Below are 27,306 nucleotides of genomic sequence, written 5' to 3'. Positions count from 1 at the left end.
CTCTGTATCTAGCCTGTATCTCTCTGTATCTAGTCTGTATCTCTCTGTATCTAGCCTGTATCTCTCTGTATCTAGCCTGTATCTCTGTATCTAGCATGTATCTCTCTGTATCTAGCCGGTATCTCTCTGTATCTAGCCGGTATCTCTCTGTATCTAGCCTGTATCTCTCTGTATCTAGCCGGTATCTCTCTGTATCTAGCCTGTATCTCTCTCTATCTAGCCTGTATCTCTCTCTATCTAGCCTGTATCTCTCTGTATCTAGCCGGTATCTCTCTGTATCTAGCCGGTATCTCTCTGTATCTAGCCGGTATCTCTCTGTATCTAGCCGGTATCTCTCTGTCCACAGGTTTGTGGTGATCATGTGATACGTGTTCAATTTACTGCCCGACCACTAAGTCCTCAAGTCCTCACACACACACACACACACACACACACACACACACACACACACACACTATCTTGTGCCACACAGAGGGTGTAATCAGAACAGGGTTGGGGAGGAGGAAGGTTGCCATGGCATTATTGTAATGTTAATTTGATGTTATTCAAAAATGATATAAGATGCTAATGAAGAGATGTGCTCACAGTGCTACAATCAGAACAGAGTTGAGGAGGAAGGGATAGGTGGGCATAAACTGTGGTCAACACTCTGGAATACACAATAGTGTGTTAAAAATAGACTCTGGACAGATTTGAATAACATAATAATAGAATAGAATAGAATAGAATAGAAAGTTTGCCATGTGTAACAAGCACGGGTACAGGTACATTGCTATTCTTGTAATCGCTTGTCCTTACAGTATCTTATCAGTGCTAATCAGTTCTGCATTCCAGTCCTAGCTACTCAGCTGGACATTTAAAGGTTCCCAAACTGTATTTATAGTATAGTATTTGCCATACTATCCGTTGTCTAGCAGTCTATCATCCTCATCTACTTATCTCATCCAATCATGGATGACTATGACTGTCCATGATGTAGGCAGTGCAATTAAATAACATTCAAGTACACAGTTGTGCATAGTGTTGCATTTTTCGAGTGTTGTCAGCTGTTGGTTCAAGTGTTCAAGTGTACGGTAGTGCAGAGTCCTGTCGTGGGCGGTGGTGTTTCCGTACCAGGCTGTGAGGCCTCTGGTCAGGAGGCTCTCCATGATGCTGATGATGCTGAAACACTCACTTTCCCCCATGAACATGAACGTATCTATCTGTCTGTTGTGCAGGGCTTCACAGTGTCCACCCAGGATCTCTTGTTGTCCAGCTGATTTTGTCTGATTCATGGAAAATAAAACAAACAATTAGCTTCAACACTTAAAATTGATCTTGGTCTAAATAATAAATAATTGGTCTAAATTGTGGTAGCAGTATAATTTGGATGATAGAATAAATCATTACCCTCTTCAGAAATGAGATTGTCTTCATTCCCGGTTGCTACTGTAGTAGAAGGACTGCACACAAATCTATGTTATGTTATTTTTATTTATAATGCGTCCCCCAACCAACTGTTACATCAGCCCGGGGCGCCGCCCAGGTACAAAGGGAGACAAACAAAAACAAAGGACTGCAAACAAACAGATTAAAAAGAAACGCCAGGAATTGGAGAGTGGCTGGCTGCTGTCGGGCGTAGCGCCGCCAATCTTCAAATCAATACCCTGCCTCAACACATGTCCCATATCAGCCTCCATAGCTAGTCAGTTCAAGTTCCTCATGAATGCACATTCAGCAGTGCTTCTCAGCCTGTGTGTCTTTTTATCATAAAGGACGCAATGTCTTGTCGACAGACTTGCGTTGTCTATTTGTACGTCTGTATCTATATTTGTCTGTGATGTTTATTTTGTGTGCGTCTGCCTACAGTTCTGTACAAGTGTGCTGCTGCGTCTGGCAGCTTTGAGCCAACCTTGGACCCAACCAACATTGTGCTGTCATAAACAGCAGACACACACACATCACACACTACTGCTTGACCCAATGCCATGGTCAGACAGTTTATGACTATGGATTAGAGTTGAATGCCACAGATGAAGGTCAAGATGAAATCTTGCACCACTTTCAAACATGGCTTCAGTCCAATCTGTGTCATGGATATTATGTATAAAGTAGATAAAGTTTATATGTGTTGTTTGACAGTCCTGAATCAAAAAACTTTTTTTTTTTTGATTACACAGTAGTATACTTTAACAAGAGTTTCAATCCACTGCATGTAAAGATTAAGTGACAAAAAAGTTCCCCATTTCATATTTATCTCTATTTCTGGGTCTGTATAACAGGATACAGTTGATTGACGACCTGTCATATGAAGATGTGAAGAAATGCTACAGAGGCTCGGTAAGTGATGTCTTTGTGACGCTTTGCAGTAAACAACGATGGTTCAATAACACAGAGATGCATGCAGTGTCAATGGTCCATCTATGTGGACCTTGATGATGTAGTCCCTCCACAAAATGCTAAACCTTTTTGAAAAGTGAACTGCCAATTATATAGTAGGCATAGGTTTAATCCTTACAGTAGAATTCATCTTGTTTTTTAATGGATTGTCTTTACCTTATTTCTTGCAATGTATTGAAGTAGTGTATGAGAAATGTATTATCTTTGTGTCTGGACCCCTTTTGTGACATCACCGAACTGTGACACATTCAAGTCTAGGCTAAGAGGTTATTAAGTATTCAGTAGGATCTAAGATTAATCCTATTGTAAGATCAGGAGTCTAATTAGGTTTGTCTTCCAGATATTGGTTTGAGCCTTGTACCCACTCCAATCTCACCCCAGTAATAAGACAAAAGACATAATGTAATAACCTGTGGTTTAATTGTGGCGGACCTACTAAATCCTCCATGTTGATACAGTAGGCTGGAAGGTTAACCATTAACACTACTCTCCCTCTGGAGGTTAGAGCGTGCACATTACGGAAGGTAGATTAATATTATCTTTCATATCCCTGAAGACACAAGAACACAGAGCTGAACAAAACAGAGCAGCTTGGGAGACACAGAAAACAGGCTCCTTCATGACGACAAGCAAGGCTGCTGAGGTTCTGTTGACGAGTGTGAGAGAGAGAGAGAGGGAGAGAGGGAGAGGGGGGGGGGGGGAGAGAGGGGGAGAGGGAGGGAGGGAGGGAGGGAGGGTGGGATGGAGAGAGGGAGGGAGGGAGAGAGGGAGGGAGGGAGAGAGAGAGAGAGAGAGAGGGAGAGAGAGAGAGAGAGAGAGAGAGAGAGGGAAGGAAGAAAGAGGGAGTGTATTTGCGCTGTGAGGTATGACACTGCTTTTTTTTTTTCGACTCTGGGTTTGTGATATTTAAGGATAGAGAGGAGGAGGAGAGAGGAGGAGTGAGGGACACTGAGAAGTACTGTAGATGTCAGACAGGCCGTTATCAAGTAGGAGGAAAGAGTGGCACAGGGTGGACCGACAGGCGACACGTGGTAAGAGGAAGTGGGAGGAGTCACACTGCTGAGTCGCGTTAAGCAGGCACAGTGAAGGAGAGAGAAAGGGAGAGAAAGAGAGAGAGGACCGGCTGTCTGGCTCACAAGGGCAGTGTGAGAGAGTGTGTGAGTTTGTGAGTATGTATGTGTTTGAATATGAGTAGAAAGTGTGTGTGGTTGAGTATTTGTGTGTGTGTGTGTGTGTTGATAGAGTGCTTGTATAAGGATAGTCAGCGTTTAGTGTTTAAAGAGCCATTTTAAGACAGAGAGCTCAGCTGAGGCGTATGTTGCAGAGTCCTTGTTGAAGGGTGTGCGTGAGCGTGTGTGTGTGTGTGTGTGTGTGTGTGTGTGTGTGTGTGTGTGTGAGCGTACAGTATGTATACAGTGGGTCGCTCGTAGCCCATAGCCACTCCTCCATCACAGACGGACATCGGTGGCTAACCGGCGCCAGGACAGTGTGTGAGCAGCCGGGTGCTCCACGGCATCGATGTGAAGGAGTGTGTGAGTGTGTGTGTGTGTGCGCGGGGCCAACATGCTGAGCCTGGTGCAGAGCACTCGTCCTCTGAGGGAGAGGTTGGTGGCGTCGGCGGCGGGCGCTGCCGGTGGCGGTGGCGCCCAGCGGGGGGGTCCAGCCCAGCGGGGGGGGGGTCCAGCCCAGGAGCTGCTCATGACTCTGCCCTGTCCCTCTGCGCAGACGGTCAGCAAGTACAACTCCCAGTACCACAAACTCTTCCAGTGCGTGCCCAAGGAGGAGATCCTCATGAAAGGTACTGTAGTTACAATATAAAACACACACACACACTCACACACACACTTACACACACACACATTCATACACACTCACAAACGCACGCTAACATGGTGTTATGGTATATACAGTATCTGCTTTAAGAACTTTAACCTTAATGATAACTATTGTAGCCTTTTTCTGTCTTCTGTTTATTTACAATACGTCAGACTAACGCTATGCTTTGAGATTGTTCTCTATAGACTACACTGACCATCTCTATAGCCTATGCTTTGAGATTGTTCTCTATAGACTACACTGACCATCTCTATAGACTATGCTTTGAGATTGTTCTCTATAGACTACACTGACCATCTATAGCCTATGCTTTGTACAGTACGTCCGTTAAGTTCTTTTTAGGCTTACTTGCTATCATCCTTGGTACCTCAGTGTTAATTCCTGATGTTGTTGTCCTGCTAGAGTACATGTACTTCCTTCCGTAGACCAGTTGAAAGACTATAGTGACTAATAGAAAGATCGCGGCTGACTCCTCCCACTTTGGACACAAACTGTTTTGACCACTCCGGTCCAGCAGCAGGCTGCGGTCCATCAGGACCAAAACCTCTCAGAACAAAAGCAGCTTCTGTCAGACTGCAGCCGCCCCCGTCAGCAAGGCCCATGTCCCATGTCTGACTCTGCCCATGTCCCATGTCTGACTCTGCCCATGTCCCATGTCTGACTCTGCCCATGTCTGACTCTGCCCATGTCTGACTCTGCCCATGTCTGACTCTGCCCATTTCCCATGTCTGACTCTGCCCATGTCTGACTCTGCCCATGTCTGACTCTGCCCATGTCTGACTCTGCCCATGTCTGACTCTGCCCATTTCCCATGTCTGACTCTGCCCATGTCTGACTCTGCCCATTTCCCATGTCTGACTCTGCCCATGTCTGACTCTGCCCATGTCTGACTCTGCCCATGTCCCATGTCCCTCTCTGACTCAGATTCATCATTTGCAAATTACTTTTGATTGTATTGTAAATAGGATTACATTGCATATATAGGATCATATTATATTTGCCCTATTGCATTTTGCGCTATTATATTTTGCACGGTCCTGTCATTTGCACTATCCTGTCTTGTCCTGGCACCTTGTCTATTGATGTCTATTTAGTGTTATACACCAACAGTCCAAAGCAAATTCCTAGTATGTGAGAAAACCTACAGTACCTGGCTGAATATTATGAACCTGATTCTGAATCTATGCGGCGTTATGTATTTGGTATTAACTTACTGTCCAGTCCTACTCTGTAGTCTACGGTCCTCTTCCAGTAAAGTAGGTTTATAGGCCTCCCTCACAAACCGCCTTTTGTGGTGAACACAAGTCTACAGCACACACTCTTTAAAAATGTCAGCATCTTCCACAGGAAGTGTGGTTAGTCTTGTGCCATTTAATCTAACGGAACGTTGGCATTTTGAACATACATTTGTTCCTGTGAATTTACCTCAAGATTCAAGATTCAAGATTCATTTATTTGTCCTGAGGGAAATTTGTCTTGGACATACAGGCTGTTACATAAAGTGCAAAGGTGCCATAAAAAGGACAAAACAAAACATTAGTGCATAGACATGTGCAAACATGTGCAAACATAAAGTTTGCACGTCTATGCATTAATGTTTTGTTTTGTCCATGTTATGGTACCTTGGACCTACAGCCTGTATGTCCAAGACAAATTTCCCTCGGGACAAATAAACGAATCTGCAATTTAAATGATCAGCTGGCACATAATGTCAGGTGAAATCAAGTGACTTTGTTGTTGTTAAGGGTCTCTGGTGTCTCCTGTCCCCTCAGTGTACTCCTGCGCTCTGCTCAGAGACATCCTCCTGCAGGGACGACTCTACATCTCCAGAAACTGGCTGTGTTTCTATGCCAACCTCTTTGGCAAGGATATCAAGGTCAGATGATCTGATAGGTCGACCCTGTGTTATTGATGTCATCTCTGATCTGGTGCGTTTGGATAGGTGAAATACTCCATACTGTACAGCTGTTAGCACTTTTCTCATGTTACTGTAGATCAGTGATTTCTCAAAGGAGGGGAGAAAGGAAGGATGCACTTTAGAGTGTTCAAACTGCTATTGACTGTCAGGTTAACCAGACAGACAGACAGACAGACAGACAGACAGACGGAGGTGTGGCTAGACAGCCAAGGTTAACATTTTTAACCCAATAGTAGACCAGACCAAGTGGGGCAACAGGCTGTTATTACTCAAACTTGCAGCAGGTGCGTGCGTGTGTGTGTGTGTCTGTGTGTGTGCGCGTGAGAGAGAGAGTTATGTGTTCTCTCTGTGTATTGGAAACCCAAGCCCTCCTGCCTCTAAGGGACAGTAAGCTGCTTAGTCTGAGTGCATTCCTGGCATTCTGATTGAAACAAGAGACTGTATCTTTCTTTTTCTGGCTCAATAGGTTTCCCCTATGGGCTTTCCCCTGTTATTATTAAACCTTGCTGGTACCTGGACACAGTCTTGCCCTAATTTTCACCTGTCCATCTCATTTGATTATCTATCCATCTATCCATCTATCCATCTATCCATCCATCCATCCATCCATCCATCCATCCATCCATCCATCTATCTATCTATCTATCTATCTATCTATCTATCTATCTATCTATCTATCTATCTATCTATCTATCTATCTATCTATCTATCTATCTATCTATCTATCTGTCTGTCTGTCTGTCTGTCTGTCTGTCTGTCTGTCTGTCTGTCTGTCTGTCTGTCTGTCTGTCTGTCTGTCTGTCTGTCTGTCTGTCTGTCTGTCTGTCTGTCTGTCTGTCTGTCTACTATAATCTATCTATCTATCCATCTGTCTGTCTGTATGTCTGTCTGTCTGTCTGTCTACTATAATCTATCTATCTATCTATCTATCTATCTATCTATCTATCTATCTATCTATCTATCTATCTATCTATGTAATATTGTCTCTTCCCTTTCCCCCATATGTAATGTAATGTAAATGTGTTGTGCTCCTCCAGGTTGCCATCCCTGTGGTCTCTGTGAGGCTGGTTAAGAAGCACAGAACAGCCGGTCTGGTGCCCAATGGCCTGGCCATCACCACAGACACCAGTCAGAAGGTGAGCCTTAGTCATGTAGCGCCCCAGGTCACTGTGAATGGAAACACTGCTAATGCTCGTTAGCATCACGCTAGTTTCCATCCAGCACTGGCAGGTGGAGAAGAACTGCAGCCTGCTATGCTAACATGCTAAGCTAGGCTAATGTGAAACGGAGTATGGTTAAGCAGTATTGAAAGGGTGTCATCATGGTCACACTCACAGTCTATTTTCGTCATGTTTCCCTTCTTGGTATTTTTCCTGTGTTGTGTGTGTGTGTGTGTGTGTGTGTGTGTGTGTGTGTGTGTGTGTGTGTGTGTGTGTGTGTGTGTGTCTGTGTGTGTGTGTTAGAGAAAGAAGTTGAGTTAACCGTCCCATCACCTCTTTCAGAATCAGAAACAGGTTTATCAATGATTAACATGTTTCATCAATGTTGGAAACACGTACAGCATGTCTGTCACGTTTCTGTCACATGTTGTTGTTGACATGTTTACGTCAATGTCTAAAGCTCAGCTGGCATGTTGTTGATATGTTTACGTCAATGTCTAAAGCTCAGCTGGCATGTTGTTGTTGACATGTTTACGTCAATGTCTAAAGCTCAGCTGGCATGTTGTTTTCATCCATGTAAGTAGAGATAGCCTCACATGTAGCATTCAGATGTATTTTCCACTATCATATGAATCAAATGTACTGTAGATGTGACGCTGTAAATTCCCCCACCTGGAAGAGGAAATGGATCAGCTGGTGATGTGTTCTTCCAGTCAGCAGATACCTGACCACTCAGTAGCTCAATCATGATTATCACCTGTGTGTTAGTGGGAGGTGTTTGAAAGGCCCAATCGTTTCTCATTCACAATGATTAATGAAAGAACCGTGTCTCTACTTGTGTGTTTTCTCTGCTCTCTGCTTGCTGGTTATCTCTAGTTGATAAGCCCCTGCAGATACTGTGCATTTTCCTAGAAAATCCTGTACCTTTTCCCAGTAATGGGGATATCATTGTTAGATCTATGTATATATGACCATATATACTCTAGACCCTTTCAATGGAACTTTGGGTCACTAGGGCAATGACATCTTGGTCCAAGTAAACAGCTCTGTAAACTCTGGTATTATTGATATTGTTGTTATTGTTTTCAATATGAACATTCCATGAAATGGTCAATAGAGACATGTCTCCCATGTGTCAACTGTATATTCTGTCCTCTGTATGTGAAAGTGTGGGTAACATTAATTCCTGAGTGTGTTCATTTGTGTGCATGTTTTGTTTGTATTTACATGCTGTGAACAAGTGCGTTTACTTCTGTTTGTATGCACTGTTGTTTTTCAGTATTGATGAATGCCAATATGTTGTATGTGTGAAGGTGGTTTATTTGTCATACTGTATGTAGGCTGTAAGATAAGGGCACCATATATGATGAAATGCTTAACGCTCATGTGTTGTAAATACCTTCTCTCCTACAGTATGTGTTCGTCTCTCTCCTGTCCAGAGATAGCGTCTATGACGTTCTCCGCAGAATCTGTACACACCTTCAGGTCAGAGAACACACACACACACACCTCCTCCTCGTCCTCCATCAAAACAACACCTTCAAGACAGCACTGTTTGCAACGTGTTAACACCTGTGTTTGATCTGCCTCCGCAGGTGAACGGTAAGAAGAGTCTGAGCCTGAAGCAGTACCTGGAGGAACCCAACTTGTCTCTGGTAAGACCGACCTTCAGCCCCTGACCCCTGACCCACCCCACGCTGCTCACCTCCCTGACACTCTTAGGTACTGTCAAGACGTGGGTCTAAATACAATCTGAAATTCAATAAAATGAAAAAAAAGGAAGTTCAAGGCAAATCAAAATGCCTTTAAAGGCCCTATGAGGAGTTTCGGCAAGTGGAAGTGTTTTCCGCCCAAAAAGACCACATTTCCCATGAGCCTCGTAAACCTTGACCTACCTGAGCCGGGTGTTTTGAAGACGGAACGATGGCCACCGACGAGGTAATTACATAGGTCTTACTAGTAACGTTACTTTTGACAATATACTGTATAACGGTCATATTTAAATTATTCTTCGTCTTGTCGGCGGCGTAGGCTACTGCAGTAAATCGTTTCGTCATTCCAAGGAAGTTCTGGACGACCCGACCACAAAATAATAATCGAAAAATAAACGACATACAAGAAACAACATTTGTCGAAAATGGACACATAAACAAGTGTGGGTAATGTAGATTCACCCACATTAAAATGAGACTGTTTCGTAACCAAAAATAAACTCCTCAGGGTACCTTTAATAGCCTTTAATAATGGGGTTTTTTTTAGACCCATGTCAGATATGTACAGTCTGCCTCACTGTACACACGCCCAAAGAGGCAAAGATCGGTGGGGCTTCTGGTCTGGTATATGATTCATAGTAATGTATCTTTCATCAATCTGCAGTTGTGTGTAGTGACTGGCCAACTGTATGGTCTGGATGAAAATGTACTGGAAACATTTCAAAGGAATGTTAAAGTTATGCATTGTAAACGTTTGGTAAAGGAGAGAATTAAATTAAATTAAAAATATGGTGTTTATTTTGAATCAACCATGATGTTTTCCCTTTTGGTGAAAGTATTGATGTGGTGTGGAATGGCCATAGCATACTACATCAGTCATGACCCGCAAACACCAATGACCTTATTATTGATGGCCTCTCTCCTGGGGAAGAGATAATGTAGTTAATCAATACATCACAAAGATTTACCTCCTGAGCTGGCAAGATCAGATGAGGGATCTCTGAACAAGTCACCTTGTATGCAGCAGTATGGATTTTGCAACTCAGTATTATGATTAACTTGTGTAGATGCTAACATATGCTGTAAAAATACACTTGTGAATGTTCTAGTCCTGCAAGATTTCATATTTTGCTTGCTTATTATCTTCAGGGGTCTCTTACTGTATACTGTACATGTCAGGTATCCTGTATTGTAGCTATATTACATCTCTCTTTGTGAAACTTTCTTTTTCTCTTGTCTTTCTGTATATGATAATAATAATAATAATAATAATAATAATACATTTTATTTAAAGACGCCTTTCAGGACATTCAAGGTCATCGTAAAAAGCCGGATAATACAGTAAAGAAATAAAAATAAAAACAATAATACCACAGTTTACAGAGCCGTTTACTTGGACCAAGACGTCATTGCCCTAGTGACCCAAAGTTCCATTGAAATATATGTCAGTGCCCCATGTTCAGTTGGTTTTGATACGGTACCAGGATGAACCTCTCTCTTCCTGGTTGTGTCCCCGGCCTCCAGGGGTTCCCGGCCCCAGACGGCTTCCCGGTGGTGGGGGACTTTCCCCCGGCGCTGACCTGGAGGAGGAAAGCCTCGGTGACGTCCGTCTCCTCGTCTCTCCCAGACCTCCTGGGCAACTCTGCTAGCAGCCTGAGCGCCGTGGACACGCCCTTCCAGACTGACCAGCCTTTAGAAGGTGAGGACCTCTCTCTACCATCGGCTCATTGGCTTTTTCAATAATCTGCATTTTCACAAGCATGATTCCCTATGCAAAGATACAATAGTCCACCTCTCAAATCCTGTGAGAAGGTTAGCACAACACCCACCCAGGTGTTTAGTAGTGAGTACTACTGTAGGTACATAAGGCTTGAAAGGCCTCCTTCTCTACCCAGCTACCTTCCTAAGAACAAACACTGATCTGCTATGATATGGATTGGTCTATATTTGTGGAAAGCTATCCTATTCACAGTACAACCATTCTTTATTCCTTTGAATGTTGTGAAGTGAATATGATGCATTTTTTTAGGATTTCAGTTCAAACGGGGCCCTTAGGAGCTTGACTAAATGTCATCTCCATTAAGGGGAGATTTTGGGCTCGAGTTGGGATTTTACCCGAAGAGATTTGAGTTGTCGGGAATCACGTTGATGTCAGTGGGGTGATTTATTTTGAAAATAACAATGGCCTAACATCTCTCATGAATGCTATTACATAATAACCCTGTGAGCTCTGTGAGTTTCGTGGCCAGGGGTCCATTAAGGGATTTGTTGAGGTTTAGCTTCCCTGACCTGCGGTCACAGCGACTACCGTATTCAGCTTCCCGGGCGGCCATGTTATTTGTAGCATGTTCCTTCCCCTGTGCATGTACAGGTTAGGTGTGTGTGTGTGTACTGTACATGCATGCATATGTACAGTATGAGAGTATTTTGACAAGCAGACAGCAGCACTGCTTTTGAAAGTGTTTCTCCCTCTTAACAAGGTATTAAGCTGCAAATGGAGCCGTGATGCTTTGGGATGTGAACCCAGTGATCGTAGTTTGGGATGTGAACCCATTGATCGTAGTTTGCCCTTGTTTTGCTGCGCTTTGTCACTGTCATCTCATTATGGAGGAATAATACATCTGCGTGTACAGTACACACACACACACACACACACACACACACTGACCTGCCGATGCTGTGTGTTCAGAGCGGGTTCTGCAGACGGAGAAGAGCCTGCTAGCGGAGCCCGTTCCAGAGCTGGGCCAGATGGAGTATCAGCTGCTCCGATTCTTTATCCTCCTGTGAGTACACACACACACACACACACACACACACACACACACACACGCACGCATGCACGCACACAAACACACACGCACGCACACACACACGCACACACACACAAACACACACACACATGCACACGCGCGCACACACACACACACACACACACACACACACACAAACACGCACACAAACACAAACACACACTCACAATGGTGATAAACACACACACAAACACACATCCTGTACATGCACGCAGGTATGCACACACACACACACGCACACATGTACAAACACACACACACACACACACATTTGCACACACAAACACATAGACCTCCAGCACATCCCTTTACCAGCTGCCTCACATCAACAATATCATGATTATGATTATATTCTTGACACAATATTTAATTGAATTAGTCTAAACTATCACGTTTAATCTGACTCTGCAGGATGCATTTCAGCAGTGTAGTAGGGGAGTAACATGTTTTTATGGATAAAAGTTTGTAGTTTTTGTTTGATCTTGATGCTAACATTCTTTCGTCTTTTCATAGTTGAATGTAGTCATACATTGGTTTTCTGTTGAACGATGTTAGTTGACACATCTGGTAAAAAGGGGTCTGGAAGTGTCCTGGGAGGACCAGTTATCCTGGCCATCAAAGAAAAGCCTAATGGCTCCATCTAGTGGTGGGATACATACATTACAGTTCGTTTTCCAGACCCATATACTGTACCAATCATTATGGAAGGTGTAGTTTCACACCTATTGGCTGGTATAAGACAGAGTGTATTGTCCATCAGTGTTCCGTGAGTGAAACTCACCCTTTCCTTCCTCTCCTCTCCTCTTCAGTATCATTCTTCTCATCCTGTCGTCGTGTTACTTGGCCTTCCGTGTGTGCAGTCTGGAACAGCAGCTGTCCTTCCTCAGTAGCCCAAGGTTCTCCCTCCAGGAGAGGTGAGAGCCACAGCGGCGCCCTCTACTGTCCATAGAATAAACCGGACCCACGGTCTTCACAGTGACCAGTAAGGACCGGCCCATCGCTTGCTGGCCACAATGGGGATCTACTGTCCAGAAATGAATGAAAGTGTGCTGTAACCTTATGCTGTTTGCAGTTCAGTCTTTACATTGCATATACTGTGAGGTTTTTATTTAAGGGTTGATGGGATTATATGATTTAATCAATAGATCAATTGATTGGTTGATTGATTGATAGATAGATATATTGATTGGTTGATCAGTTGAATTGTAAGGAAGCCCTGGCCTATTCCTAACACCATTCTGCTCTCCTAAGGTAACCACTGCTCCACACTGTGATCCAGACTACAGACATTTCTACCCCTTTGTGGATGTGGGAGTTGGCAGGTGGCACACATCTGAGATCATCTACCAGCAACTTCCCCCTTCCCTCTTCCTCGACACATTCCTCTCTGTGATCACATCCAGACTATGCAAACGGTCTTTATTTATTTATAGTTTTAAAGATGTAGGCACTTTACTATGGGCTATCCCCTCTCCCTGCCGTTTTGGCTCCAGATGGAAGACGATGCAGTTTGCAGAGACCATGGAAGAGCAAGCAGATTGCATTTAAGCCAATCGCGGACAGACTGATCATGACAAAGCTTGTGATTGGTGAGCATTGAGGAAGAGGCAGAGTTCAGACTGGGATTGGTTCAGATTGGTGGATAGATTGGTAGTGACACAAGTTGATTGGTTGGAGGGTTTTCACAAGAAGATGCTGGTTCAAATTTTCCTTAGTTCGAGTTACCTGCACTTTTGCTGTCTTTCAGCTCCACCAGAAATGATCAGCTATGCTCTACAGTAAGACTTTGCTGGACAAAAGTAAACCAAAAAAGCATCAATCTACTGACAATATACTGGAATGGCATGAAGTCTCTGGTGCAATACGTAAGTTAAATTCTACTCAGTAGAATTGTGGATAAAAGCATCTATGCACTTTTGAAGATTTGCCATGTATCCAGCATAGACTGAAGTAACAATAAAATAATAATAATAATAATAATTCAGTGTATTTTGAGGAGTGCTCAGGTCTGCACCAACTACGCCTATTGTAACACGTAACACTACATCTACTTCTACATCTACATCTACATCTACATCTACTACATACTACATCTGAAATATGCTCCTTTGGATTCCTTGAACTTGAAAATTAGATTCACTGGAACGTTAGCGTAGTCATAGTGTACTGTACCATCTCCATAGCTTGTTTTCTATTTACTTCAATGGTGAAGCAGCGTTTTAGCCTGGTGCAAAATCTGCATTTGTCCTCAATTCATGTCCCTAATGTCCACCCCTCTTCTCCCCATTTTGAGTATTAATATACAGTAAAGCAAGACCATGAAATCAACAGTAGAGCTGTGTCTTTACAAATATAACCTCTATATGTACAGATGTAATCTAAATGTTATGGAAGCAGCCGCAGGTTGTGGCGGTGGCCACTGGGCTTTATACAACTGTGAAAGTGCAAGTGTTTTACCCGCATGAATTCTCAGTCTGTAGATCTGGGCAAAAAGTTGTTCAATCTTTACAAATACTGGTGAGCGTTTACTTGAGCCTGCCTGAGAGGTTGGTGGAACTATTCCACTGGTTGAATTGTGCCAGGGTAGCTCAATCAAGCACCAATACGTTTTTCTAAGATGATTTCAACTATATTTTGCCCAGGTCTATTCTTTGAAAACAGAGTTATACCTAGCACTCAACAACACATGTAACACTGGCCTATGTAACATGTTGAACTCTACAACATGCATGTGACAGTTTCTAATAAAAAATAGGTCCATATCCTCTGATGATGGAAGTCTTTCTGTGAAGTCTGCCCCAGTACCCCCTGAAGTGAACCCTGTACACTCATGTACCATGAGTGTATTACTAATATCTCCTCCGTGGTATATTAGCAGTGTAAGAAAACATGCAGATCCCTTACTGGCCACAAGGTGGAGGCACACACTCGAATTATCAAGCAGAGGCCACTGCTGCACATGTCAATTCAAGACAGTCCTTGCTCCTTTTGAGAATATGGACTGCTGTATTTTCTGCATCCTTAACGCGGTTAATTTCTAATTAATTGACAGGTCATTATTGAAAGATGATTCCACCTTTGTACAGGACAATTCTTGTGATGGCTCTTAATCTACAATGAAGACGAAGCGAGATAGATATTGTACACAGGCTGATACACTATCTTATAAGCTTATCACCAGCGGATTTCTTTCCACTCTTTGCTATTCAGTTGAGTCTCCCCTCTTCTTCACTCCATTTGTCACCATCCGGCCACTGTCTCATTCTTGGTAAATGGACTGCACTTATATAGCGCTTTTATCCAAAGCGCTTTACAATGGCCTCTCATTCACCCATTCACACACACATTCACGCACCAATGGCGGCAGCTGCCATGCAAGGTGCTAACCTGCTCATTTGGAGCAATTTGAGCTTCAGTGTCTTGCCCAAGGACACTTCGACATGTGGACAGGAGGAGGCGGGATTCGAACCGCCGACCCTACGATCATTGGACGCTTTACCGCTTTACCACTGAATCACAGCATTCTTCATTCTTGAGCTGCTCCTCCATTGCTGCTGTTCCACTGCTACCGTTTCCTCCCCCCGCCCCCCTCCTCTATTGTTCTACCTGCCCCCTGTCCTCCTCCTCTATTGTTCTACCTGCCCCCTGTCCTCCTCCTCTGCTGTTCTACCTGCCCCCTGTCCTCCTCCTCTGCTGTTCTACCTGCCCCCTGTCCTCCTCCTCTGTTCTACCTGCCCCCTTTCCTCCTTCCTCTGCTGTTCTACCTGCCCCCTGCCCCCCTCCGCTGTTCTACCTGCCCCCTGTCCCCCTCCTCCACTGTTCTACCTGCTCCCTGTCCCCCTCCTCTGCTGTTCTACCTGCCCCCTGCCCCCCTCCGCTGTTCTACCTGCCCCCTGTCCCCCTCCTCCACTGTTCTACCTGCCCCCTGTCCCCCTACTCTGTTCTACCTGCCCCCTGTCCCCCTCCTCTGCTGTTCTACCTGCCCCCTGTCCCCCTCCTCTGTTCTACCTGCCCCTGCCCTGCTCCTGTGCTCAATTCCCCTTCAAACTGCCTCTCTGCTAAGGATACAATTACTTCCCAAGGCAAATCTCTACACCTGGATACCATGACAACCGAAGGTGATTGGCAGCTGACAGCGTAGTTTCCACAGACAGAGCGATGGGAGTGGCCAGGTCTCCGTGGAAACCACCTGGTTCCAAGGCTGGAATGCTGCCAGATAATTATCACCAAGGAGACGAGCTCCCAGGTTGACAGGCAAGGCTAAAAAAGGGCTACAAGGACATTAACTATGAGAAAGGAGGCGCATTCTGGGTCCCATCTTCTTAAATTACTTGAGAGACAGACAGACGATAGCCAAGCCGGTTCCTGCTGGGAGTCATCTGGTCTGTTCTGGAACGCTCCTCAGACGACCCTTGACCCTTGCTCCCGGTAGTGTGAATGTGAACATGTTGACGGTAAGGTGGAGTCACAGCCTGCAACACAGAAAAAGAAAACTCCCCACCTATCATGGGAGGATCTTTCCTATGGTTTTCTGTTTCACCCTCTAATGATACCAGTAGGACTAATCCTGATGAATTAGGAATTTGTTTACATACTGTAAACCGTAGATAGTTTAACCGTAGAAACAAATTCATACACAAACAATGCATTTAAGATGAGATACTTTAATAATCCCTGTGGGGTCAATGTGGGGTTTCAGCAGAGGAACACGTACAGAAGCAGTGGGGGAAAGTACAGTGGAAAAAAAAAATATATATATACATACATACATACTGTACACACACACACATACATACACATACGGCATGCCTAGATATAGTATACATGTATGTACTTACATACATGTTACTGTATGGTTTGGGCCGGGTCCACCCCGGCTCGCCCCCTGCTCCCAGTCTGGACCCTCGCCCCTGCCCCGGACCCCTGGTCCACTCTGCTCGCTCCCGGTCCAGACCCTCGCCCCTGCCCCGGACCCCTGGTTCATTCTGCTCGCTCCCGGTCCAGACCCTCGCCCCTGCCCCGGACCCCTGGTTCATTCTGCTCGCTCCCGGTCCAGACCCTCGCCCCTGCCCCGGACCCCTGGTTCGCCCTGCTCACCCCCTTGTCCCGGCCTGGACCCCTGCTCCTGAGCTCCTGTGCCCCCTGGACCCTCCTGGACCCTGAGCACCTCCCCTCCCAGTGACTGCCCCTGCACCCCCAGAGACTTTTGTACACACTGTTCACGTTGTCACCTGGTTTTGTTCTGCCTCCATGTGTGTTTGGTCTTGTGTTCGTTGTCTTGTCTTTTATGTTGGTTTGTGTCCTCCCAGCTCTAGACACCTGTCCCCTCACTAGTCTCACGTCACTCTAGTCCCTCCTCTCCTGGCCCTCTAGCTCCCCCCTCTAGTTTTCTGCCCAGTCCCTTTCCCTGTCCCAGTTTCCTGTTCCCTTCCCTTGTGTCCTTGTTCCTCTGTCCTTGTGTTGGTGTCTTGTTGGAATCCCTCCATGTCCTTGTCTGGGTGATTGTCTGCACCTGTCTCGTTATGTCTTGTTGCACACCTGTACATTGTTCCTTGACTGTTCTCCCAGAGTATATATGCCCTCCTGTTTCCGTTTTTCCCTCGCTGAGCTTCAATCTCCATTTCTGGAGGTATGCCGCTACTGTCTGCATGTCCTGGCTCAGTGTCTCCTCCACAGCCTGCCAGTCTCCAGCTGACTACACCAGCGCTAGGTCGTCTGCTAGGCGTACTTCCTGGAGACTGTGTTCGGCAGGTCGTAGGTGTAGATGTTATAAAGAGGGAGGCCAGGACAGATCCTTGCCGTTCTTAAGGCGTTGCAACCTGCTTCGCTGTCCGCTGCCGGTGGTGAGGGTAAAGCTGCGGTTTCGGACAAGCTCCATGATCATGCTGACCATGTGCCTGTCCGGCAGCAGGCGGAGCAGCTTGCAGGTGAGGCCGCGGTGCCATACGGCGTCCTAGGCAGCCGTCAGGTCTATAAAGACGGCTCTGGCCTTCTTTTTGGCCGAAAAGCTGTCCTTGATGTCTTGAGTCATCAAAGTGACTGGACCCACGGTCGATCTCCCACGTCAGAACCCGGCCTGCTCCTGTGGGAGCATCGGGTCAATGATTGGTTCGACGCAGGCGTAGATGAGGCACTCTTGAAGGGGATACATAACAGAGAGATGGGGCGGTAACTCTTGGGGTCCCCTTTAGGCTTGTTCGGCTTAGGTATCACGACAACTAGGGCTCTTCTCCAGATTTTGGGGATCTTGAGTTGGCGCAAGCAGGAAGAGAGGAACTCTCAAGGACTCAACCAGGACTTCAAGGCAGGCGCAGCATGGAGTATAAGCTCTGGGCAGATGGAATCAGGCCCCGGAGCTTTCCCTGGCTTTACATGCTGGAGGGCAGCAGCGAACTCCTCCGGTGTGAATTCACCTGAGATATAACCGCTGCTAGGAATTGTGACCTTACAGAGGTCAGACACTTCCTTTGCCACGAGACATAACGATTCGCTGTCTTTGCCCTCATATGTCTCACTTTTCACAAATTGTGATGCGATTTTGTTTGCAGAGATGGGGCAGTGACAGGGGGAGTGTCTAGACCTACCAGTGAGGTTGTTAAGGATGCTCCATGCCTTGCGGCTGGAGTGTGAGAAGTCGATGGAGTTAATGGCCTCTTCCCAGCACTCTTGTCTCCTTCGGCTGAGTCTAGACAGCAGGGCTCCTGGGGGGCCCCGGAGGAAGGCACAGTAGAGACTCTAACACTCCACATCCCAACACGGTTTGTAGCTGTTGCGACATCCGCGTGGGATGGATTTTTGGCCTCTTTCACCAGTATGCCGCAGAGTTCCTGGTACACCTGGTGGTGCTAAGTGCTGGGAGGCACCTCGTGGATCTATGGGTAAGGAGGCGATAGCATTTCCAGTTGGCGTTTTGGAAGTTCCATCGCTTCACCGGCTCGCTCGAGAAGGTGTCTGCCTTGCCCCCCTTTGCACTTTATCATGTATTTATATTAATATCACATTATCAATACTACATTTGCAGGATAAACCATTGCTCTAATTCTCCAAACCGAATGTGCTCCTCGACCTCCTCTGAAGGTTAACCGGTCGTCTTTAATGTTTTTAAAGTGGTTCATACAGCATGAGGGACCATGACCTTGGGAGGGGAGCGTGTCTGGGGGCCATTTGCATGGCTGTCAGATGAAGAGGTCGACTTGACCTTCCGTCACACACACACACGCGCGCGCGCACACACACACACACACACACACACAGCCCCCAGACTCCTCTCTGGCTAGGCGGTCTGGACCTTGTGAGGTGGAAGGTAATGTGGGCGTTGCTCTTCACGGCTGGATGCACTGACCTGTCCTCTCCTCAACTCTCCTTTACATGCTCAATCTCTCTGTTTACATTTTGTATTTCTCTCCATCTCTCACCATCTCTCACTCTTAAAACACATATTTACAGTGCAAACCCCACAAAGGGAACATTTGAATCGTCTTGGGTTTGTCATAAAGGGTCTATTTCTTTTGTGGTTAATACTGCACATTTGTGTTCGTCCTAATTCTAACAGCTATGCTAACAGCTATGCTAGGGATTCACTACTGAGCATTTACCCTACAGAAAAAAGAGTGTTAGTGGAGGTTCATGCGCGAGTGGACAGGCTGACCTACTCAACATGCAGAGGACTAACACTACTGCTGGTCTGACCTGGGGATGTTTCAACACACTGACTCTCCCCATAATCGTCCACACCAGTCGTTTTTAATTGACATGGTGTGGGCCTGTTTGCTTGACCTACAGTAGAGTCAACCTAATATAGTCAACCTAATATAACCTAAGTATAAAAAGCCTCATTAACAGATTCTCAATTTAAAATCTAATCTGGTCCAATATATATCCCTTTAAAATAGACCTACTTAATCTCTCTGTCAAAAAATAATCCCATGTCATGAAAGTGGCCACTTTACGGTTGGTCAACTGTAAAAACAGCTGGATCTCTTTACTCTGTTATTGGTACCTGTGGCCCCTGGCTGCAAGATCACCTTCACTGATCAAAGGACAGGACATTTACTGGGAGATATTTTCACTCTTCACTTCCAACATGGAAATACAGAGTTCTTTGTGAACTTTATTTAAGGAAGAGTTAGAAAATAAATAGGAAAATGGATTACACAAATGCCTGGATGGCAGTCTCTGGGTCTATGGTCTATTGTGTTTACCTCCATGGCTAGACTCCCCCGCACAAGCAAACATATGTTTGAAAATTTAATTAACAATTAGCTTCTTCTTGATTGTGACGTTTTACTGGAAGATATGGAGCAACGTGGCTTGACCAATTGAACCTGCTTCAATTTACACCAAGAACACATGGCAGTGGACTTTTCTGGATGTTTGCATGCTACAGGATGAAAAGGATGCTGCTTGTTCCAATTAGACTGATGTTGCACACAGCTCGGTGTAAATGGAGCTCAAATAGTTTCAATGTTGTGGTAGTTGGTTTCAGATGTTCCCACAACATTGTTGTGTTGAGTGTTGTGTAGCTATGCCAATGAAACAAAGGTCATAAGGCGAACAGACTTGCCTTTGACTTGATTTGATTGTACTGAATTGTTAAAGTTTGGTGATGCAAAGCTGTAAATTGGCTTTCGCATTGGAAACCTAAGGTGCGTTTGTGTTGTCCTTAATATGGAAACAGGATGGAAGTGTGATATGCGTGGCGTGCGTGTGTGTGTCTGTCTCTCTCTCTGAGGAAAGCCAGGGCTCTCGATTGGAGATGCTGATGTTGTTCATGGCATGCTGTCTTCTGGGAACAGTCTAACCCAGGTCCCTGCGTGCAATCAAACAGCCAAATCTCTGCATCCTCTTCGGCCAAAATGCTCATAACCATAATTAGGCCTTAACCCAACAGTTTTAAGGCAACAGAGAATTGAATTAGACCCTCTTTGCAAAAGACTGAATAATCCTATTGAAAAATCAACTAAAGACACAACCACAACCACATATATGTGCAGAAGGTGTACATTTGAAAAGAAATGTTACTTACAATGCCTAGCAGGACACCTAATTGTCTTAGAGCATCATTTAAAATAATTTCTTGTTAAAGGGGCCATCAGACAACTACTGTGGCATCAGCCTGACCTGTATCATTGCAAAGATGTACAACCGAATGTTCCTTACAGCTGGCTATTGGCAAACACATAACCACAGACAAGCTATTTGTTCCCCCAAAAGGCACAAAAACCTCTTTGAACCTCAAATTCTTAAAGGCAAGTATCAGTGTATTAACTGTGATTATGTTTGGTACAAAAAGTATCTTTACTGATAATGCTGTGAATCTGAAGTTTTAATTTTAGTGATCAGATTATTCCTTAAAATATAAAGATTGAGTTTACTTGCACGTTTTGCTAACACTGAATATAAATGAGACACTAGAGGTTTATAATGTTCTCTGCTTTATTACAGTCCAAACATCATTCCACTCCAAAACATGATTCAAAACAAAATATGGCACTTCTGCATTTCTCCCTACTGTATCATGGCTCATTGTAAATACGGTATGGTAAGATTATTTGTGAATAACATGGTTCACATAGTCAAGGACTAGTATTTACAGTACCTACAGATTCAATAAATAGAGGTTTCATGAGTTCTCCCAAACATTTTACATGTACCAGTCATGCTTGCACAAAATACATTCATCTTCAATGCGAGATCATTGACTATTCAACATATGATATACATTCTTTTGTCAATTCTAGTTCATTCAGTGACCCTGAGCGAAAATACCTTGTGAACAATTTCCACATTCGCATATATATATAATATGATATAACTCTAAATGGAGAAAAGGAAAGTAACAAGCTTCAGCCTCATTTCCAAGACGTCTTAAATCATCTGCCTCATTGATTATATTGTTCTGGATAAAATCCCTTTTCTTATATAGGCATGCTGGTGCAGTGTTAAAAATATGTTGCTGTGGACTTGACACCAAAGGCTATTTCACGTTATTGAACAAAGATGAGCAGTATTTTACAGGCCTGCTTTGCTGCGCTGGCAAAGGATTTCTCAGCTGGAGAGGACAATGTAAAAAGACACGACTGAGCCAGGCCTGCACCATTAAGATCAGCGTGATAATGTGAACAACTCACAATTGTTATATTGTTATTTATTCTTTAAATATCAGTTGGGCTGGGAATATCTTGCAGCATACTTTAGATTGCGAAGAGCATTCATTGGCTCTTGCACTAGATATGTGGGTGGCTGACCAGCTGTGTTCTGCAAATAGTCAATGGGCAACAGGAGTCAATGCTAAATGGTAAGGGAGAGTGCGCAACAGGAGTCAATGTTTTGCTAGTCTTTGGATCAGTCGGCACCACTCAGCCCTCTTCTGCGTGATATAGGCTGGGGTGATGGTCTGGACGGGCAGGCTTGGAGACCCCTTCACCCTGGCCTTCTCACACAAGGCCTCCGCGTTACAGATCACATACATGCCACAGTCATAGCTGTTCTGCTGGGACGGACAAGGCTCCTCCACCACGGGCACCTTTCTCCCCACGCCCAGGAAGGATTCCAGCTTGCTGGCGATGCGTCTGGCGTGCACGGAGTTACCTCCGCTTTGCGAGTCGTAGTGGGCAAAATGTCCGCTGTCGCGTCGGAAGAGGAGCAGGCTCCAGTGGGAGCCCCCGGCGGTCTGGTTTGAGTTGTCGTTGACGGCCAGGAAGACCCAGCGTTTGGATGCCAGGTCCAGAGGCTCCAGGAACAGGGCCAGCTCCTCGGGGCAGGAAGCACACTTGATGAACTGGGTGACCTCTGGACTGATGAAGATGATGGCCTCGCCCAGGCTTTTGAAGCGCTCCGCGGCAAAGTACTCAAAGGTGAAGCCGATGACTTGGTCATTTAGCCATTGAGGTCCCTCCAGTAAGGCCACATCTGAGCTTCGCAGGAGGCTGTCCTGATAGCTCAACACCACGGGATCCATTCTCCGAGATGGGTTGGGGGCAGATAGGTGGACAGGGTCAGTCTGGTGCGGAATACAGACAAGATGGTTGAGGATCAACTACGTTCAGAAACTGTACAAAATAGCGTAGGAAAGAGCGCTAGACAAAGCTTGGTCTAACATTGACACGTTAATGCATTGCCGTGAGGATACATATCTCGACTGAAATAGCTAGCTATCAGTCAAGTGCTGATCAGATGATTTAGCTGCCTTCCTAGCGAATAACAGCCGGCTACTGTACTTCTCTGGTTCACTAGCTAACGGTTAGCTATTGTATTGGAGAGTTAGCTATAGCTGTCGCATAATCTGGACAAACAAATCATGTGATTTAACTGTTTCATTTTTATCTCATAATGATCCAAAGCTGTTGGTCCATTGACTTCAGGGGTTGGGGGTGCTGTATTGGGTTTGGTCAAACCAGCCAGCCATCTGATCTGACTGGAGCTAGGCTAGCCGTGCTAACATTAGGTTACGCAGCTAGCATCACACATCTCACATCATTCTAGTGGATTGACTGGCGAGACAGTCCACACATTCAATTACAATACATGCGTCTCTATCATTTAATGTAGTCACATACCTTGTAAAACGCATTCAATTAAAGAGTCCATCAAAATTGCAACTGTCCCCTCATTGCAGTGCCAATCGTAAACTGCTTCTATATTGTAAACATTTTGCGACAGTGTGCTGCAGTGCAAAAGTGGGCGGGGCCTAGAGCGAGGCCGTCCGGCCCCGTTGCGTCAACGCATCTGATTGGCGGGAGGTTGGTGGTCGTCCAATCATGTCGAAGCTATCTGGAAATCCTCTTCACTCATTATCTGATCTCCACCCAGTAGAAGCGTGAGCGCGCAGTGCGCGAATGTGAGCAGCCGCACTGATTAGCAGGAAAAAGGCTGGAGAGTTTTCGTCCAACGTCACCGGGCAAAGGAGGACTGCTTTTAATTATTTTTTAGACAGTTTAGGAAATTATAGGAATATGCGCGACTTCGGTACAGCAGTGAGTTGCGAGGGAGAGAACTGAGGAACCAAAGTAGCCGATTCGTTCTTGGGAATCCAGGGAATTAAAATTCCCGATTTGAGAGTTTCAATTGTGTGCAAGCCCGAGCTGATTTCCCCCTATCCCGACAGAGTCCGCTTCTGGGTCAGTTCACACGTTTGTGTTAAACATTCAACGGAGTCTTGAGGTAAGAATGTTTGTTGTAATTTTACTCTGCCCCAGACAGGGTACGGGCTTTTGCATGTGGCAGAGCCGAGAAACCTTGAAACCAGCCCTAAATACGTTTTTTTTTTTTAAATGATTTTTGAAATTCCATTCATTGCGCCCTTGGCCCTCCATGCAGGTAAAGAACCTTATTGTAGGCTGCAGTCAGCTGGACACAGACATCGCCTGACAGCCTAGTGATTGTTGACCAATGAGAGATATTTTAGCACAGTGAGTGTCACGTTTGCCTTGAGGCAGCTACAGTACTTCACTGCTACTTCATGTGTATTTCACATTTCAAGTCACTTATGTTATGCTGCAACGTGATTTATTTTCCAACAGATCTTAGGAGTTATTATTATACGTACATACAAATGAATAGGCCTAGTTACTTTGGTTCAATATTTACCAGGAGATGCCAATTCATCTCGGTAAATGCAGTCTCGCCGACATCTGACGCTCAATTCGGAGTAATCTCATAATTGAATGCAAGAGGTGTGCTGCTGGCTTTGTCTGGGGCGGGGGAAATGTCTGCATGTATTATTTAATGGAGGTCAGCCAGAATTGGTTGTAATGCAGTGCTGGCGATACAGACTGCAAAGCAGTAGAATTGTAGGCAAGGTCTAATGGGGTGAAGAAGTTGCTGAATCACGCCTGCCTTTAGCCGCTCACTCCAACTCTCAGGACAGGGAGCCTTAATACTATATCATGTTTTTATGCTGTAGAACGGAAGCTCGTTACACTTTGACTAACACTTTGGTTTGGAGAATGTTAGCCTACCGTTATGAATTATGAATATAGTCTTGACAGTGGCTTTTACTTTAGACTAAGTGAAATGTCCTCACCTAATTCAAAATGAGTATAGTCATAGTTGTAAAATGCATGTTGTTAGCCAACCCATCATCTGCACAGGTGAGCAGTTGCATAGAGCAGAGAGACCGGCCTTGAGGAATGTGAGGAGGGGTCTGGATAACTTACAGCTGTCAGAGCAGGATGAGGGAGGGGGGTCCACAAGTCAAGCAACTGCTCCCTGACATCTGACACCCCCCAGCCCTTGAAGTCTGCTATTTCAGAATGACAGGGCTCTGGAACTAAGAGCCCCATATAGTCCAGAACTAAGCATATGTCTGTGAATTCCTTGTCTGTGTGAGGATGTTACATTGATTGTTGAATGAATGGATACTAGAAACATGCTATTGTCATTTAAAGTCACATTTCAACCGTAATACAACAATATAGGCCTACAACTCTAGGCCTATGTGTACTTTTTCAGCAGAATTCTAGAAGTGACATTTGGGGCCGACACCAATGTAGCAGGCTTATCCATCAAGAGATGTGTGGGAAAAGCTCATGTGAGATGCGGCTGATGCACATACTGTGCAGAAGGAGCAACATCACACTGATGTTCTGAATGCATTAAATATTAATCCATGCCTAAAAATAACAGATTATATAATTCTCTTTGACAGTGAAATATGTCTGAAGCTATGTAAAACGAGTTTTGCATGCTCCTCTTAGAGGAACTAGTGTACTGTGCAGTTCTTAAAGAAATGCATTATGCAGCATCAGGAAATGGGCAATACTGGACCTGCTAGCGGTTATTGAGTTATTATCCGACCAAGTAATTTGATTGGACAAGAGGCATTCCATGAGTGCTGAGCCTGGCATAGCTAGAGTATACCAGCACTGGGACTTTTAACTGTAGGATGTATCACTCCACTGCACAGGTGTTCTAATGATGGCTAATTACATTAACTTTAACCCTACACCGCAAAAATGAACATATTTAACCAAAGCGACTGTTGACAGATTTCACTGGTTGCACAATAAATGGAAACATACAGATAAATATACATGATACAAAGTAGCTGGTCTGCAGTAACGCGTGTAGACCTACACAAAGTAGCAAGATGGTCTGCAGGAAAATGTTTAGGCCTATATGTTCAGGTTGCTTGGCAACAGTCCAGTTGCACAACTATTTGTGTTGGTGGAGCCAAATACCTTATTAAATAAACAAACAAATCATAATCTGTTATCGTTTATTACTGTTAACTAATAAATGGCATTTGTAGAACGTTGTATCTTTGGCACCCAGCCGGTGGCCTCGTACCTACGACCGAATTACAGCTGTAATGATATTCAGTATAACAGCACTCCCTCTCATGATGCTGCTCAAATGCACCACCATTGTTGTGTGCAGATAGAGTAATAACGACCAAAGCCTATATCAGTGGATTACATGTTACCTTAATTGAAAACATTATACATCCCAAAACTGATTTCACATAAACACACCCCTTACCCATACTGTACGCTCTTACAACATTGTTGATTGGGTTTCATCCAGATTGTTTTGCTCCCTTGGGCATTAAGGCAACAGAACTACTCCTCTGTGACCAGTGCTTTCCACATGCACAATGGCCCCGTGAGGACCGTTCACATTCTGAAGCCTAACATGACCCCAAACGAGAATGACCCCAGTTGTGCTCCCTGAAGGGCTCCCCTCTCGTGTGTGTGTGTGTGTGTGTGTGTGTGTGTGTGTGTGTGTGTGTGTGTGTGTGTGTGTGTGTGTGTGTGTGTGTGTGTGTGTGTGTGTGTGTGTGTGTGTGTGTGTGTGTGTGTGTGTGTGTGTGTGTGTGTGTGTGTGTGTGTGTGTGTGTGTGTGTGTGTGTGTGTGTGTGTGTGTGTGGAAGAGGGTCACGTGATTCTGACTTGCATGATTTAGGCCGTCCAGAAAAGTGTTTTGGCCCCATGATGAGATTGTGTGGCGTAAGTGATTGGCAAGCGCATGAAGTCATTAAAGAGGAACCTTCTTGTGTTGCGCTGAACAAAGACCCCCATTCTCTGCTGGCCCATTACTGGAGGAGGCTGCGGCCTCAGAGGCTGGCCTCCCCCTCGCCTCTGCATTTCCCCTAATTCAACTCTATGGTGCTCGCAATGGCTGAGAAGGAAAACACGGGGGATTGTGTAGCTCCTGTAGCATCGGGTAATGTTGACTATTGTGCATGTTTTGCGATGTGAAAGTGTGCGTTGGTCATCGGTTTGGTTTCCAGTGGCCGTTCGTAGTTCCCTGACAAATGGTTTCCCAGAACGTTAGCCTAATGCAGGCTCTGTTCTAGACGGAGAGTAGGCCAAAGCCCTTGTGTTTAAATCCTTTTCTGTTGAGAAACCCTCGTGGTGATTTAAGCTCAAACAATCACAGGAAACTCCAAGGGCATGTAGAGGAGTTTCTCCTGGAAAGTACTGTAGCCTGTGTTAACTTTACCTACCACTTTAACACTCTTTACAAATGAGCTCTGAGGTACAGTATAT

At 45.0% G+C, this 27,306-nt stretch overlaps 2 protein-coding genes across 2 annotated transcripts; one reads left to right on the top strand and one right to left on the bottom strand.

Moving 5' to 3' along the window:
* Positions 1-575: 575 nt before the first annotated feature.
* LOC311308377 (GRAM domain-containing protein 2A-like) lies at positions 576-14,532 on the top strand (the record flags this gene model as incomplete). The annotated part of the gene is made up of 12 exons (XM_084437336.1): positions 576-624; positions 1,849-1,915; positions 2,262-2,319; positions 4,105-4,177; positions 5,988-6,091; positions 7,171-7,269; positions 8,707-8,778; positions 8,889-8,948; positions 10,530-10,704; positions 11,695-11,788; positions 12,625-12,729; positions 13,067-14,532. 12 exons carry the CDS (start codon positions 576-578, stop codon positions 13,068-13,070), a joined length of 960 nt encoding a protein of 319 aa, XP_084293462.1. The 3' UTR covers positions 13,071-14,532.
* A 6,809-nt stretch (positions 14,533-21,341) lies between these two features.
* senp8 (SUMO peptidase family member, NEDD8 specific) lies at positions 21,342-22,775 on the bottom strand (the record flags this gene model as incomplete). Its single annotated transcript, XM_084437088.1, has 1 exon — positions 21,342-22,775. The coding sequence occupies one exon, from the start codon at positions 22,773-22,775 to the stop codon at positions 22,137-22,139; it is 639 nt and encodes a 212-aa protein (XP_084293214.1). The 3' UTR covers positions 21,342-22,136.
* Between the last annotated feature and the right edge of the window lie 4,531 nt (positions 22,776-27,306).

Source organism: Borostomias antarcticus (assembly GCF_949987555.1).
Source record: "Borostomias antarcticus genome assembly, chromosome: 4".
NCBI lineage: Eukaryota > Metazoa > Chordata > Actinopteri > Stomiiformes > Stomiidae > Borostomias > Borostomias antarcticus.
This window is presented reverse-complemented; position numbering and strand designations above follow the sequence as displayed.